The sequence below is a fragment of the Cavenderia fasciculata genome (assembly GCF_000203815.1).
Source record: "Cavenderia fasciculata unplaced genomic scaffold Scf_Dfasci-G-b-205a01.r1-3, whole genome shotgun sequence".
NCBI classification, from domain to species: Eukaryota; Evosea; class Eumycetozoa; order Acytosteliales; family Cavenderiaceae; genus Cavenderia; species Cavenderia fasciculata.
Window position 1 is genome coordinate 1,034,469 of NW_004457737.1, and position 16,209 is coordinate 1,050,677.

The 16,209-nt window shown below is 35.3% G+C and overlaps 9 protein-coding genes across 9 annotated transcripts; 5 read left to right on the top strand and 4 right to left on the bottom strand.

Annotated features, from left to right (window-relative positions):
* Window positions 1-488: 488 nt before the first annotated feature.
* Window positions 489-1,635, bottom strand: mcfM (mitochondrial substrate carrier family protein; the record flags this gene model as incomplete). Its single annotated transcript, XM_004362680.1, has 3 exons — window positions 489-785; window positions 883-1,535; window positions 1,608-1,635. The coding sequence occupies 3 exons, from the start codon at window positions 1,633-1,635 to the stop codon at window positions 489-491; spliced, it is 978 nt and encodes a 325-aa protein (XP_004362737.1).
* Window positions 1,636-1,702: 67 nt separating this feature from the next.
* dnajc19 (DnaJ subfamily C member 19) lies at window positions 1,703-2,462 on the top strand (the record flags this gene model as incomplete). The annotated part of the gene is made up of 4 exons (XM_004362681.1): window positions 1,703-1,722; window positions 1,911-1,964; window positions 1,998-2,219; window positions 2,318-2,462. 4 exons carry the CDS (start codon window positions 1,703-1,705, stop codon window positions 2,460-2,462), a joined length of 441 nt encoding a protein of 146 aa, XP_004362738.1.
* A 591-nt stretch (window positions 2,463-3,053) lies between these two features.
* Window positions 3,054-3,511, bottom strand: DFA_03133 (uncharacterized protein; the record flags this gene model as incomplete). Its single annotated transcript, XM_004362682.1, has 3 exons — window positions 3,054-3,171; window positions 3,240-3,389; window positions 3,489-3,511. The coding sequence occupies 3 exons, from the start codon at window positions 3,509-3,511 to the stop codon at window positions 3,054-3,056; spliced, it is 291 nt and encodes a 96-aa protein (XP_004362739.1).
* A 307-nt stretch (window positions 3,512-3,818) lies between these two features.
* Window positions 3,819-4,466, top strand: rpl26 (S60 ribosomal protein L26; the record flags this gene model as incomplete). The annotated part of the gene is made up of 3 exons (XM_004362683.1): window positions 3,819-3,834; window positions 3,932-4,044; window positions 4,170-4,466. 3 exons carry the CDS (start codon window positions 3,819-3,821, stop codon window positions 4,464-4,466), a joined length of 426 nt encoding a protein of 141 aa, XP_004362740.1.
* Window positions 4,467-4,858: 392 nt separating this feature from the next.
* Window positions 4,859-5,513, bottom strand: DFA_03135 (uncharacterized protein; the record flags this gene model as incomplete). Its single annotated transcript, XM_004362684.1, has 2 exons — window positions 4,859-5,303; window positions 5,386-5,513. 2 exons carry the CDS (start codon window positions 5,511-5,513, stop codon window positions 4,859-4,861), a joined length of 573 nt encoding a protein of 190 aa, XP_004362741.1.
* Window positions 5,514-5,888: 375 nt separating this feature from the next.
* Window positions 5,889-9,777, top strand: lig4 (DNA ligase IV; the record flags this gene model as incomplete). The annotated part of the gene is made up of 6 exons (XM_004362685.1): window positions 5,889-6,695; window positions 6,788-6,919; window positions 6,999-7,480; window positions 7,997-9,340; window positions 9,432-9,596; window positions 9,669-9,777. The coding sequence occupies 6 exons, from the start codon at window positions 5,889-5,891 to the stop codon at window positions 9,775-9,777; spliced, it is 3,039 nt and encodes a 1,012-aa protein (XP_004362742.1).
* A 794-nt stretch (window positions 9,778-10,571) lies between these two features.
* celB (cellulase) lies at window positions 10,572-12,193 on the top strand (the record flags this gene model as incomplete). Its single annotated transcript, XM_004362686.1, has 2 exons — window positions 10,572-10,650; window positions 10,749-12,193. The coding sequence occupies 2 exons, from the start codon at window positions 10,572-10,574 to the stop codon at window positions 12,191-12,193; spliced, it is 1,524 nt and encodes a 507-aa protein (XP_004362743.1).
* Window positions 12,194-12,758: 565 nt separating this feature from the next.
* Window positions 12,759-14,275, top strand: DFA_03138 (uncharacterized protein; the record flags this gene model as incomplete). The annotated part of the gene is made up of 5 exons (XM_004362687.1): window positions 12,759-12,799; window positions 12,926-13,080; window positions 13,125-13,393; window positions 13,449-13,476; window positions 14,265-14,275. 5 exons carry the CDS (start codon window positions 12,759-12,761, stop codon window positions 14,273-14,275), a joined length of 504 nt encoding a protein of 167 aa, XP_004362744.1.
* Window positions 14,276-14,609: 334 nt separating this feature from the next.
* Window positions 14,610-15,825, bottom strand: DFA_03139 (uncharacterized protein; the record flags this gene model as incomplete). Its single annotated transcript, XM_004362688.1, has 2 exons — window positions 14,610-15,685; window positions 15,816-15,825. 2 exons carry the CDS (start codon window positions 15,823-15,825, stop codon window positions 14,610-14,612), a joined length of 1,086 nt encoding a protein of 361 aa, XP_004362745.1.
* Window positions 15,826-16,209: the final 384 nt, after the last annotated feature.

The window sequence follows — 16,209 nt, forward strand, 5'->3', positions numbered from 1 at the left end:
TCTGTCCAGTGTGTCTATACCACCACACACCGACAGAATAATATTTTTGGAACAACAACACCTGTCCAACAAGATATGATAAACTTTGCACTGATCCTGCCTCATCTGTTAAACTCAACCTTGGAACTAACATAACCTGTTGAGTTAACTATATACTCTACTGTGTTGTTGCTATGCACAGCAAAAAATCTGAGCTATCCTGGCTCCCACATTTTTGCTTAGTCTGATGCTATTGCTGAGTCTAAAAATTATTTGGTTGTAGAACTGCTGATGCTGTGTGCGGAAAATGGGCTCCATCTTTTTTGATGCAAGACCTCAGACCCAAAATTTTAATTCATGAAAATTAATAAAAAAAAATAAAAAAAAATCAGCAGAACGGATTACATTTGTGACCCAGAATCGGGAAATGGTGGTAGAAGATCTTTGGAGATTCGCGCAACTTTACTCTGTTCAAAGAAACCAAAGTATCCCTCTTTGGTCATTATTTATTATTTGTCAACTGAGTTGAAAAGCTTTTTAATCTCTTCATAGGCCAATAAAGTAATAGATGAATTTGGAATAACACGAAGAGTATTTGGTATGACACCACGATAGAAACCAATCACACCCTCTGCCTTTAGAATCTTTTTGGCTACATCCCAAGTACCATTGTAAGTGACTCCCTTTTCCTTGGTTGCTATATTTCTTTCATCTTGAAGTCTAGTCTTGATCACTTGGAATGGATACAAAATAGTGCTAGCTAAAAACTTTGATATACTTCCTGCTATAAATATTTCTGTTGATGTCTAGAATATTAAAATATTAATGAAATGAATATATATTAATATTTATGGATCAATACAAAATAATATATATATAAATATATATAGTTTAACTACATACCAAATTATTAATAGGTTTATCAGATAATCTTGCAAAGTATAATTTAATTTCATCGTAACAAGACATTTGAATGCCACCATGAAAAGTCAACCAAAGTGCTGGTACTACACCTTTGTACAGTCCAAAGAATCCTTCGTATTGGACAGTCTTTCGAACACCATCAAAGAAACTGGTATAGTATCGGTCACTACCCGGTACTTGTAATTGCATTCTAGTCTTTATCATAAATATTGGATTGGTGATGAATACTTGTGTTACACCGGCTGCTACACCGGCCACAAAGTTTATGTGAAATTGTGATGATAATGTCGACGACGACTGAGACTGACTACTAATATTTAAAAGGTTGCTATCTTTTAAACCAGTTTTAAATCTTTCATAAAATTGCATATATAGACCCCATGCCAAACCATTGGCAACAATAGTCGGTCCGATACCTCTCCAAAATTGACCAACTCCTTCATTTTTAACAATCGATACAAATGTATTAAAGAATCCACCACCATTACTATGAGAGGGAGTTATCACAGTTGTAGCACCCTTGGTTTGTACTCCAAATCCACTACCTTGTAATCTAACTTTAATCAAATCCAATGGTTGTAGTACAAGTATAGCAACTGATGATCCCAATGATGCTGATAATCCATCAACCCCTAAACAACAAACAAACAAACAAACAAATGTTAGCAAATATATAGATATAATTGTTCATTTCATTCACTTACATGGTCGTTGATTTCTTGTTGGTTCCATTTCTCTCTATCTCTTTCCTTTTTAGTTGATGACTATCTTGTGGTTGTAATTTGTGTCTATAATATTAATGATAGATAAGAGTCGATTGTAGTTGTAGTTGTTGTTAAAGTGATCACCTCTCTACCTCTTCAACTACTAACTCATCTCGCTTCTTTCAAATGATGAATGTATAATATAAATAATTAAAATGAATGGTTGCCGAATCAATGATTGATTGAATGAACATGCCGACGATTCACTCAACATTCTTTCTATTCCGTATGATTTTTTTTAAGAGAGAGGTGTGAAAACTCATCATTAGTCGTCAACGACTTTACTTTAATTTCATTGTTTGTTTACATTCATAATATTTATATTTATAGAAAGAGATATAGAAAGATGGCAACACCATTCATTGTAGGACTTGCAGTTGCAGGCGCTGCCTATGCTACTAGATCAACATTAAGATTGGTCACAAAGTTGAGACAAAACCCAGGTACATTGTTCTCGATCAACCTCGAGGACAAGACTACCGATAGTGCTATCGGTGAAGGTTTCCAACCAAAGATGGATAGACAAGAAGCTTTTGCTGTACTAGGTTTACCGTATGTAGAGGGAGAGACAGAGAGAAACGAACAAATGAAAGATATCTTGACAAGTACTAACTAATAGTTATTATATATATTGCGACACATTACATTAGAGATGGAGCAGACGATAAATTAATTAAAGATCAACATAAAAAGATGATGATTAAGAACCATCCAGATAAGGGTGGATCATCTTATTTGGCAACTAAAGTAAACGAAGCTAGAAATCTTTTATTGAATAGAGACGAAAGAAGATAAACAAACCAACAACACTATATACACGATCAAGATAATAATAATAATAATAACAATAATAATGTACATATACCTCAAATATGACCTTTTCTTTTCCCAAACAAACAAACAAAACATACAACAAACCTACCAACACAACCTTATTCCAAAAAGTCAAAAGAACGAATATAATATATAACAACGACGACGACAAAGAATGATAGATAGATCAAGACTAATGAATAAAACAAAGAATAGTGGTGGTAATGCAATCGCAATCATCATATCTTACCCCTACAAAAGAATCAAATCATGGATAACAACATAACAACAAGTAGAGTTGCTTTGGATTGGTAATATTATATTGAAATGTGCATATAAAGAAAGTAATCTCTTTACTTTTTTGTTTTGTATTTATAAATGATGATGTTGGAAAGGTTGATTCATTCATTCATTACAACCTCTAGTATTAATGATATTACTCTAGTATACTATATCCAAGTTGAACCAAACGGATATTTAATGCCAATATAATCGACCGATCGATTTCCAATTATAGAATTGGATTATAGATTATTTAGACTATTATTATATTATATTATGTTATTATTCGATTTATCCACCATGAAGAGTTGAAATAAAAGATAAAGTGTCACCATCTTCAACAATATATTCGATACCTCCATCTAATTCCCAATCTGCATCATTAATTAAAACAAGAATACCTGGACGACTGAAATATAATAATAATAATAATAATTAATAATGCTTCTATATTCTAAACTATCGTAGGTGACATACACAGTACTATCTTCAACAAACAATTCAGGTCTTTCTTGAATTTGAGTATCTCTCATCCAAACTACCAATTCACGTAATGGCATAGTATCTCTATCTTTAAATTCGTATGTATGATTCTTTTGATTCTTGAACAATATTTCAAGACCTCCACTATATCATATCAATTGATATTAACTTTACTAATTAGTCCTAATATTCATCGAACATCCATCACTACTGTCTTATAAATGATATCAATAATCAACCTACGTCATTTCAATTTTAACCTTCATTTTCTATGTTATTCTATAGACTACTAGTACTCTATACTATATATCAACAAGTTTGAGAAAAAGATAATAACTATATATATTAGTAGTGGTATGATCGTCTACGTTATTCGGTGCAGAGCTGAGTGCTATGCAGCGGGCGAATATTTTCAAAAGTAAAAATCAATTTGTGTTTTTTTTTCAATTTTGCACCTTGCCGAGGCAGCACTCTGCGTGTGGGAAGCGTTCTCTGTCGCCTTTCCTCTGCTCAAGAAACTAAAACAAAACTAGTTATCGTTTACGATCCTAATTTCTTGACAGTCCCTCAAAAATGAAGAGAAACCCAAGTATGTATCTCTATCATCCATTATAGACAGACAGGTTGATAATGCGATGTGCTAACAACAACATCTATCATCTACCTTTACTACTACTACTTTACAGACGTTACTTCCTCCATCAGAAAGCAAAGAAAGGCTCACTTCACCGCCCCATCTGGTGAAAGACGTATCAGAATGAGCGCTCCTTTGTCCAAGGACCTCCGTGCCAAGTACTCTGTATGTGCAGATGATTAGAAACAAAACAGGATTCTAGATAGCATTATTTATCATTCACTTCACTAACCACTCATATCACCCTTATACCAACTATTGTACTATTTCTTTCTTCTTACTACTATTAGGTTCGTTCCCTTCCACTCAGAAAGGACGACGAAGTCAAGGTTGTCGTTGGTGATCACAAGGATCACGAAGGTAAGATTGTTGCCTGTTACAGAAAGAGATACGTCATCCACATCGACAAGTTAGATGTCACCCGTGCCAACGGTAACACCGCTCCAATTGGTATCAACGCCTCCAACGTTGTCATCACCAAGTTGAAGTTGGACAAGGACAGAAAGGCTTTGTTAGCCCGTAAGGCCCCAAAGAGTGCTAACAAGGGTAAGGTCGAAAAGTCCGAAGTCAGTGCTGATGTCAACTAAACGATAGTAAATCATTTGGAATAAATCAAAATTGGCTGTTAAATATATAAAGCACACACAAGTTGGTTGTTTTGTTTTGTACTTTTTGGATCGAATATTTAAAAGTAGAGTACAAATCAATCCGTCCATCCATCATTCTCCTCTCTCTATACATAATTTATTTTCACCACAGTAGTTTCTGTCCATCATATGATCATTGATCTATCTATCATGAACTATCATATAATTATATGATCCAACAAATTAAGGAAAGGAATATTATTATTTTTAAAATAGAATGAGTTTATTTATAGTTTGATATTTATTATTTATTATTTATTTATTTATTTGTTTGCTTGTTTGTTTGGGTATAAATATATTATTTATTATATATTTTATTTATTTATTATATATTAATCATATTCATCAGATGATGATGATAATGGTAATTGTTCACCATCATCAATAGTTTCATTTGAAGATGAATAGATGACAGTTGTGGAAATGGTATTGTCCATGGCAAATACATCGGATAGGGACCCAGTTCCATCATTTTGTTGTGTGTGTATGACAATCCTGTTGTGTACATCCAACATATTGTCGATAAATGCCGTTGTGAAGTCTAGCATTTGTTGGGGTTCAAGAAAGTTTGCTACAAAGTCATCTTCATCGCCGGGTGGAGGAATCCTCAAGAACCTAGTACCAACACGATAGGCAAGAAGATTAATTCTTTCCAATTCACTGGACACACCACTAGATGAGACTTCTAGAAAACCACGTTTCTCCAAATACCTTGTTATTTTCACAGAGAATGCAAACATTAGAAACTTATAAATAGGCCAATGTGGTGATGTCGATCTAAATCAAAAATGTAAATGAAATGCAGAAATGTGTTTGTTAGTCAGTCAGTTTCCACAAGATAAATATACGATATACATACGTTGGAAGTAGTTCATGTGATGTTGTTTGTTTGGTTGTGTTGGTGTGTTTTTGAATATAATCGATCAAATCGAATAATGACCTTTGAATGCCTTCAAAGCTACGCTCAGAGTCAAAAGATGATGACATTACATAATAATATCTATTATTCTAATTATTATTATTATTCTAATTATTATTGTTGTTGATCTTGTTATTAATAATAAGACTATGATTGGTGTATGTGTCAAACAATGAAAGATCGAGCAACACAATGATTCCCTCCTTTTTTTTGAAAATTCAAAAATAAATTGTATCCTCAACACAAACAATATTGTGAACTGAGATAATTACAGTTTCTATCTTGTATTACCTAGAAATCAAGCACAGACAACGTAGATAGATCATTGTACAACGACATATATCTCTCTTTCACACCAAACAAGTGATGTAATCGATTACATCAAATAGATATACTTTTATATTTATATTTATATTTAATAATATTTATTATTGACAAGCAAGATGTTGTCACTTCACTATGACGAAGATGATGATGATAATAATAATGATGATTATGGCGGTGCGACAATTAACGATGATATAAATCAAAGATTGACTTCAAGGATACCTGTACAAGCACCTATTCAACTTTCATTAGAATATGATGATGACGATGATGATGACAATGACAATGACAAAATAGTATTCAGATACCAAACAACAAGTAACACTCCAATTAAAACTCCACCACCACCATCATCATCACCATTCACTCCATCAAAAACAATTAATAATAATAATAATAATAATCATAATATAGTCAATTCCAATTCTAATTCCAAACCAAATAATAATAATGATAATGTTTTTAAAATGCCAATTGGTCCACCAACAAAAAAACCACAACAACAACAAGTTATAACTACAAAGACTAATGGTAATGGCATTGGAAATGGTAGCCGTGGGAAAAGGGATCCAGGATTAAAATTTAATGAAGAGAATTTATCAAAATTGGATGCTAAAATATTTGATGATGATGACGATGATGATTCATACTTGGTTGCAGCAGCAGCTGCTTCCACAACTACTTCTACTACCTCTACAACAACAACAACAGATCAACAACAAACCAACAATACAACAACAGATCAACAACCAGTAAATAATTATGATTATCAAAAAACAGTACCATTTTCAATATTTTGTGAATTGTTGGAAAGAGTTTCAAAGGATTCAAAACACACTGATAAAAAGAAACATTTATCTAAATTCTTTTCAAATTACAAAGATAATAATTTCTTTCCTTTATTAAGATTATTTTTACCTCATGTATGTAATATAATACTCATATATATATACAATGTATTTAAATATATTAAAGAAAAGATTTAGACTAATTATTATTATGTTTGTTTATAAAGTTGGATAAAGAAAGACAAACATATGGATTAAAAGAAAAAACATTGGCAAAATTTTATGTTGAAATATTGGGTATTAGTCCAACTAGTTTAGATGCAACTAGATTAGTTAATTGGAAGAAATCAACAAATGATGTATGTTATATAATACAAATAATAATATTAATTAATTTGATTAATTTGATTAATTAATTTTGTTTTTTTTAAATTTTAGGAAATTGGAGGAGATTTTGGTATGTCTGTTTATTTATCACTTAGAAATAGATGTATTCAAAAGGGTAGATTGTCAATGGGTGATGTTAATATATCATTGGATCATTTGAACAAATCAATGGATCGAAAGGAAAAGTTGAGAGTTTTGAAAAGGGTGTTGCGTTATACCACCTGTTTGGAACAAAAGTGGTTTGTTCGAATTATACTCAAAGAGATGAAGATGGGATTGTCTGAAAAGACAGTACTCAACTTTTTCCACAGTGATGCTATGGCCATGTTTAATGTCAGTTGTAACCTGAGAAAGGTGTGTGAAGATCTGAGTGACGCCCGTCGTCTCTATGGTAGTGGAAATACTGGCGGGTTTGTAACGGATCCTTCCAAGATAACACTTTTCCAACCGATTAAACCAATGCTAGCGGATCGTAAACCGATGGACAGTGTCATGAAAGTGCTGGGAGACCACCCGTTCATGGTCGAGACCAAGTATGACGGTGAGCGAATACAACTGCATCGCGACGGCGACAATATTCGTATCTTTTCGAGAAACTCAAATGACTGCACATACATTTATGGCAAGCATCTGACCCCGTTGGTCATGGAGTGTATGACTGTCGAAAAGTGTATAATTGACGGCGAGCTGCTCGTGTGGGACAGCATCTCACAGCGGTTCGAGGAGTTTGGCAAGCTCAAAACACTCGCACTTGGAGGGACGGGTATCAGCACCGACACGCTAGGCGACAACTATGGCAAGCAGCTGTGCTACGTCGTCTTTGACATTATGTTTGTCAATGACAAGAGCGTGATGGATCTGCCGCTGTCGCAACGCTATTCACTGCTCAAACGCTGTGTCAAGGTCAAACCACGTCAGTTTGAGTTGTCCGAGCCCAAGGTGTGCTCGACGATGACCGAGATCATCACACATCTCGACACGGCCATTCTAAACCGCGAGGAGGGGATCATGGTCAAGGTGCAAGACTCCTCGTACATCCCGGGTGAAAGAAAGGACAAATGGATCAAGATCAAGCCCGAGTATCTGGATGGCGTTGGAGATGACCTCGACTTGGTCATTATCGGCGGGTACTATGGCAGCGGGGTTGGTCGACGCGGTGGCACAGTCTCGCACTTTATGTTGGGTGTCCAAGTCAAAGATCCCGACTTGCAACTATCCAACTCGAGTAGTGACACCCCACTATTTTATTCTTTTTGCAAGGTTGGCAGTGGGTACTCGGACGAGGAACTCAAGAAGCTGCAAAAGGCACTGGAGCCACACTGGATGCCGTATCGGACGTCGTCGCCGCCATCGCACATTCTGCTGGCCGAGCCGCACCGCGAAAAGCCCGATCTCTGGATCGACCCGCGTGTCTCTAAAGTGCTGCAAATCAAAGCGGCTCAAATCCTGCCAACTGAAAAGTACCGCACTGGCTACACACTCCGGTTCCCGCGTGTCATCAAGATTCGCGATGACAAGCCGTGGGACGAGTGCTTGGATTTCGGCGCCATGCTCAGTCTTGCGACCGAGTTTGAGGGTCGTTATGCCAAGCGCAAGTATACTATGGGCGACGACGGGGACGGCGATGGAGGTGGAGGTGGAGGGGGACGCAAGACCAAACGCAAAAAAAAGACAAATCCTGACGGCACCCCCATCGCAAGTACCGCCAAAGGCAAGAAAAAGACGACTCTCTTGTCCATCTTTCAAGACACTGATACTAGCCATATACTACCATCCAACAATATATTTATGGGTGTTGAGTTTTGTGTCATTAATGGGGATTCCCGAACATCGCTAGTTGCAAGCAAAGCAAGACTCGAAACACTGATCGTCGAGAATGGCGGTACTAAAGTGCAATACCCGTCACCTGCCACCACCAAATACGTCGTGTCGTCACGCGAGGTTGTTAAAATCCAAAACCTTATACACGACGGTCACTTTGACATTGTACATTACCAATGGCTGTTGGACTGCATTCAAGAGGGGAAAGTGCTTCCTCTTTCACCAAAGTATATGATTTATACAACCAACAAGACCAAACAACTATTGTTACAAGATATCGATCGATTTGGAGACTCCTTTACACAAGATACAACAGTCGATGAGTTACTAGACTCTTTTAATCAAATTACAAAACAAAAGGTTCAAACATCTTCCAACGTACCATTTATCATTCCTTCAAATTTGGAAATTAAATCATCAAAACAAATTCAACAAATTGAATCAAAGTATATGACAACAAAAGAAGATGGAGAAGATGGAGAGGATAGAGTAGAAGACTTCAAACCAAATAGTAATTGGTGGTCTTTATTTAGAGGTATAACTATTTATTTAGATAGATATAATGTTATTGGGTATGTAAATCATTAAATATATATTTCGAAAAACAAAAAGCATAATTAATTAATTAATTTAATTTAATTTTATTCCAACTTAAAAAAAAAGAGAGGAAAGTACAATCACAGAAAGTAATACAATGGAATTGGTTAGTCATTTATTAACATTTTATGGTGGAGTCGTTACAAGTCAATTTGATGATAATTTGGATTATGTTGTTGTCGATTCCTCTGATTCTACCAGATTGCAATTCATCAATACAAAAATTAAAAGGTAAATATTAATTATTAAATGTTCAATGAAACATGATGATGACATGACTAACGTTAGTCCTCTCCTTTAAAGATTAAAATCAGAGAATGAAAAGACTGTTGAAATAGTTTCAGTGAAATGGATTAAACAATGTATAGTTGAAAAAATGATACTTTCTCATGATACTTTATTATCAGAATAATAAATTTAAAAGGGCCCACATGATGTTAGAGGTTAAGTTATCATCACTCAAAATGGAAGAGGGCCCCATTGAATAATTCCAAAATATATATATATGAAAATGTACATAGTAGTTAACTGCTGACTTGTCAAGTAGTCACCACCATGGTTTGTTATATATTATTATTATTATTGAAAAAAAACTGGAACTAATATATTTTTTTTTTTTCAACAACTGAAGTTTCCAAAAATGGAAAAAAAACAAAAAATAATAGTTTTTCAAATCTATTAGAAACAACATTTTGTTTAGTTGGAAAGATCTTTCAGTTAGAGTTGTATAGAGGTCATGGGATGAAGGTGCTTGGATCGGTTACCATCCTTTTTTATACTCTCGACCATTGAAAACACCTTTTTGAATTTAATTGGTTGCCATCTTGTTGGTGAAGTGGGGGAGAGAGGAGAGAACAAACCATTAGTTTTTTGAATTTCAACAACTAAACGAAACTAAAGCAGTTTTAATTTTAATTTAATTAAATCTTACATAACCGTTGATTGAGGCCGTATCTAATACAAGGCCTTCAAAAAGACTCGAGTCAATTTATATATTCATCATCAACAAAACAACAAATAATCTCTTTATATTTTTCAACAAATTTTATTTATAACAACAAATTTGTACCACCAATAATTTAATTTTTATTATTATTACATTCACAGCACAACCCAATCTTTTATGTTTAGTTCGTAGCAACAATATTAATAATAATAATTAATTAACAATCGATTTATCATTAACAAAAAAACAAACAAAAAACAATGATAAACATTAAATATTCAAAATTACTGTCACTAGTAATTTTGGTATCATCTATTATTTCATATACTTCAGCTGCAAGTAAGTAGTAATATAATAACTATAATTATAACTCATTTCCAAACAAACAAAGATATCCTAACAAATAAATATTTTTTATTTTTAATTTTTTTTTTAAGGTTCAATTATTGTAGTTTGGAATTCAGGAAGAGTACCACAAGTTGTCCAAGCTCAAGTAGGAGATACTATTCATTTCTACACTTATGATGGCAAGTCACACACTGTTGAGAGTGCTGATGGATCCATCAAGTCACCAACCATCTCTGGTAGTGTTGATAGTCCGGGCGTCTACTCGATCACCCTTGACAAGGTCACTACCCTTCAAGTGGCTAGTGCCGGTGAAGACCTCAGCGCATCTATTCAGGTCGCTGGTCAAACCGACCCACCATCGAGTGTAACATCTGGATCCAGTACCTCTACTTCATCCAGTACCACCTCAACTGCCTCCTCTACTTCCACGTCCTCTAGCACCTCAACAACAAATATTTCCAGTGGCTCTTCCACGAGTGCCGGGAGTTCAGAACCTACTACTGGCGCTAGTTCTGCATCCACTTCTACTTCTGGCACTTCGTCAGTAAGTACTGGATCATCAACCACTGGTGGTAGCAGTTCATCTACATCGACCTCCACCTCGACTACTACTGGTGGAACTGGATCGTCTGAAGAAACTACCACTACCACCACTGGCTCATCGTCATCAACCACTGGTTCTTCATCAAGTGAAGATGATGACTGTATCCCATCCACCACCACCTCTGACTCGTCCACATCAACTGGTGGATCATCTACATCTACCTCTGGTTCAACTTCAACATCTGGATCAACTTCCTCTTCATCATCATCAACATCAACTGGTGGAACAGGAGGAGGAGACAATTGTGCAGTCAAGACAACCCAAACACTTTCCAACTCTTGGAAGGCTGATGGAGTCAATCACTACCAATACGTTGTGTCTGTTTTGAACCAAGCTGATTTGCCATTGACCGATACCTTGCACATTATCATTGCCAACCCAGACAAGTTACTCAACACTTGGGAGATTACCAAGATGCAAGATGGAGTATACACATTGCCATCATGGCGTGGAGTGTCACCCGTCCTCAAGGGTGAGTCCCACAACTTTGGATACATTACCACTTCACCCACTGCCAATACCATTTCAATCGATGGTTGTGCCACTGTCCCCGAATCATCGTCTGGCAGCTCTGCAGGTGGAACTTCTGGTGCCTCCAACATTGAAGGATCCTCTGGTTCCGCCGGTGGATGCCATGCTACCCTTTCACAAGCCATTGTCAACTCATGGACCAATGATGGTAAGAACTATGTCCAAGTACAAGCCACCGTTGAAAATACTGGTACCAAGGACCTCAAGAACTTCAAGGCCACGCTTCCATCTGACCAACTCTCCCAAATCTGGCAAATGGACAAGGATGGCACAGACCAATACCAATTACCATCCTACCAAGACAAGATCGCTCCCGGTCAATCCTATGGATTCGGTTACATTGCTCTCTCTAGCACCAACACTGCTCTTGAAGCATCCAATGTTGTTTATTCTTGTTAACAATAGAAACACACACAACACAAACCCAAACAACAATATATGTATAAAGAATCCAAATCCCGGGAAATTGGTCAAACTTAATTGACAACTTGACAAGTTCTAAATAATAAATACAAACTCAACCTTTAAAAATATTTTTGTCTTCACATTCTATCGATAATGATATTTATTTATTTAAAATGTATTGTTGTTTCATTCACAAATGAGCGACTCATACTGATGGCGGTAAATACAATCAAGATAGTATTCCTTTGGATGGACCACTATTTAAAATTAAACTGCGTGGTACTTGAAGGGTGCTGAATATGAGAATTGTATTAGAACATACAAATACAAAGTATAAATTGGATATGAAGATTTTAGAACTCAAATAGAATGATCATACCCAAAACCTAAAAATAAAGCCAAACCCAATTAGTATTAAACAAGCACTCGATCCTATTTCTTTTTTTCCTTTTATTGACCCTTTGTTCCAAGAGAAGTGATCAAAACTCAAACCCTTTAGTTTGACTTTAGTATCAGAATCCTATAAAAAAAAGGCTATTTGGGATTGGGTAACTATAAAATGAATATGAATATGGCTCGTTTTCTCGATGATGGCGATTAGTAATATAAGATGTTTTTAACCTCATATAGAACTAAATATAAATTCTTTCCAACGAGGCTATCTATTTACCATGGGAGGATTGGTGATAACTTTGGTGATGACACCAACAATACAGTATCTGTCAGTGTCTCAACATCAAATATTCCATGTAATATTAGTTTTGCAACATCAACTCAAATTATTTGCCAACTCCCAACATCTCTTGTTAGAGAGACCAAACTCCTTCCGATTTCAATTTCAGTTGACCAAGTTTATACTCAAACCTATAAACCTCATATTTGTATGTATTTATAATAATTAATTAAATAATAATACTCTTTATAGATTCAATTCTAATGCAATACTCTTTTTCAATAGTCTGTGAAGATAGATTCTTTTCAACCATTCTATTTGGTGGAGATTATGAAGGAGTCAATCGATTAATGATTGATAAAGTAACAATGGGTGTAACATTCAATGCTCCATACATTGGTTCCTTTGATTCACAAGAAATGTATCAATGTTTTAATCGATCATTGGATTTAATTGGATATGATGATTTTAGATTTTGGCAAGGAGTTTCATTCACGGCAAAGAGTTTACAACAAATAGTGGTATTGATCCAAAGGTGAAACCATCAGAAAATATTCTATTTAATATTCATAATAGAAAGGTAGTCCCATTCGATACCAAAAATGTAAAATATTACACTCCATTGATTACATTTTATACCAATGACACGCCAATCATTGACAATATTAAGAGCATTATCCCTGGACAGTCATCACTACGATCGTGATAAACAACTCAACACAACCGTTATGATGAATTCAACATTAATTCTATCAACCAGTCAAACGATCAGCGGTGTTATAGTCAATATCACAACTGGAATTCAATCCATCCGAGAAATTAGTCATGATAAATCAATCGTTCGAAGCATGTCTATGGATGTTGTATCTTGGGAACAAGTCAATCAAACACAACATAAACAGACATCTTATATTGAAACAGTATTTATTGGAAGCATACACAATCAATCAACTCGATTCAATGTCACAGTTGTTCAATTCCAAGACACCAACATCAGTTCATTCTTGGGTGAGGATATTCAAGTATCATCAAATTCAATCAAATACACAATCAAAATTATTGATTGGGTGTGGTCATCACCTATCAACACACTCCAAGTTATATTCCATTCTCGATCAGATTCAGTTGAATATGATGATTGTGGTAGGATGAAAATTGGAAATGATGTATCTCCAGGTGACCAAATCATATGGACTCGAGTTGGACGAACACTTCTCAACTGCAAGATAGCAAGTAGAATGATTATCGACAACTCAACAATCCTTCCAGACGATCCACTCTCTCAACAAACTGACAAGCAAGGGTAAAGAGTCTTTAAAAAAAATAATAATAAAAAAAAAAACTTGTTTTGATCGATATTGTACTTTTATTATTATTATTATTATTTTTTAGCTGTAGGATAATGTATCATAAATTAATAATATTCTATAAGATTATTCTTACTTTGTTTGTATTGTTGAATAAAATTTTATTTAAATTTATATATAAGGTTAAAGTATTATATACAAAGGAGAATGAATTTATAAATTGATTTGGAAATAATCCAAGTTCTTATTACATTTTAATGAATGGATTAAGGTATTTAAAAAGAAAAAAAAAGAAAATATCTGGTTCTTTTTTTTCATTATTAACCTTGGTTAGTGTTTGTTTGTTTGTTGTATTTAAGGGTGTTGGTTGGTTGGTTGGGAAAAAAAAATGATTGATTATTATTACTATTATTATTATTGTACTCGCTTCTTATTTGTTTGAATCTTCATTATCGTTATTGCTGCTACTTGATTGAACTGTAACAGTGATAGCTTCTTTATCTTTGTTGTTGGTGTCTTCTGACTTGCTGTGTCCATGACCGTGTTTTCTATTCTTTTGGTCCTCGATGGCCTTGTAGTAGAGGGTGCCAAAGACAATGAGGGCACCGATCCATTGAAAGGGTGAGAGGGGATGGATAAAGAGGAAGGTCGAGAGGACGATGGAAAAGACTTGTCTGGTGACCATGATGGTGGAGAAGATGAGAGCACCAAACTCTTTGATGGTAAAGTAGATGACCATCTGACCAAGACTGGCACAGATAGAGAGGAATGTCGAGTCGGTCAACAACTGGCTATAGGTCATGGCAAAATCGATGGCTGGGAAGAGACGGCCGTTAAAGAGAAGGATGAGTACAGAGATGAGTGCCGAACACGAGTTGACATAGATCATCTGGTCGTAGGTGGACATGGTGTAACCCTTGAACATCTTTTCCTGGAAGGTCGATGTAAACGAGTCAAAGAACATGTAGGCGGCCATAAGCAATAGACCACCCATGGTATTTTCACTATTCTTGGAGGCAATGTCACCGGTCATGAAAAAGATCATACATCCCATTGTAATGGTGACGGCAATCAAGTAGTCTTTGAGAGAATACTTTTTGCCCGAGATGAATGTGCCTACCAACATGACAGGCATCATCTTGCCGCATTTGCCCAATGTCTGGGTGGGGAAGTTGACATACTTTAACGCTTCGTATTGACACCAAGTTGCACAAAAGTTGGACAACGCCACACCAAAGTACTTGTGAAGTGGTGCGACATTACGCAACGACTCGCCACGATACACGACAATGATAACAGCGATAATAGCCGCACACACACGATTCGACAACACGATAAATGTCGAGTCGGTAAAGTAGATTGGCTCACCATTATCATCCTCGCCGTATGGATAGTTCATAATCTTCTCTTGTAGAACACCATACAACAAGAAGAAGCCCATAATCCCTCCAACACTCATCAACAACTTTCTATTATATGTTGTAGTTGGTACATTTACTTTAATATCTAAAGAGAAAGAGAAATGAATAATATATATGTATATGTGTGTTATACAATAATAATAATAATAATAATAATAAGTTAGTGTGTGCGTGTGTTTTGTTTGTGTTTTATCATCAGACGACAAACAACATACCTGTACCCATTGTTAAATTTATCTATCTTATCTCTTATTATTATTACTATCTATTAATAAAAAAAACAAACTTTAAAGAATACTGAAGGCGCCAAGAGAAGAATGAAAGAAACTTTGAAAAATAATAAATAAATATAAATATGTATAAATAATGTAGAGAGAAGCGAGTTTAGACAATGAAGAGTTCGTATCTGTCAGAAAACAAAATCAAACAGGTCTTTGAGCAAGTTAGTTGGTTGTTATTATAAATATCTTTCTATGATGTGTCCTCCTCCTCCTTATTAATTTGAGTAACTGAAAAGTTTAAACAATTTTCGTGTCATCGGTTGTCCGAAAACTCTGCTAAAAAGACCATCCCATGGTCGTCGTTGAACAAAGTATCTTGGTTCAAACC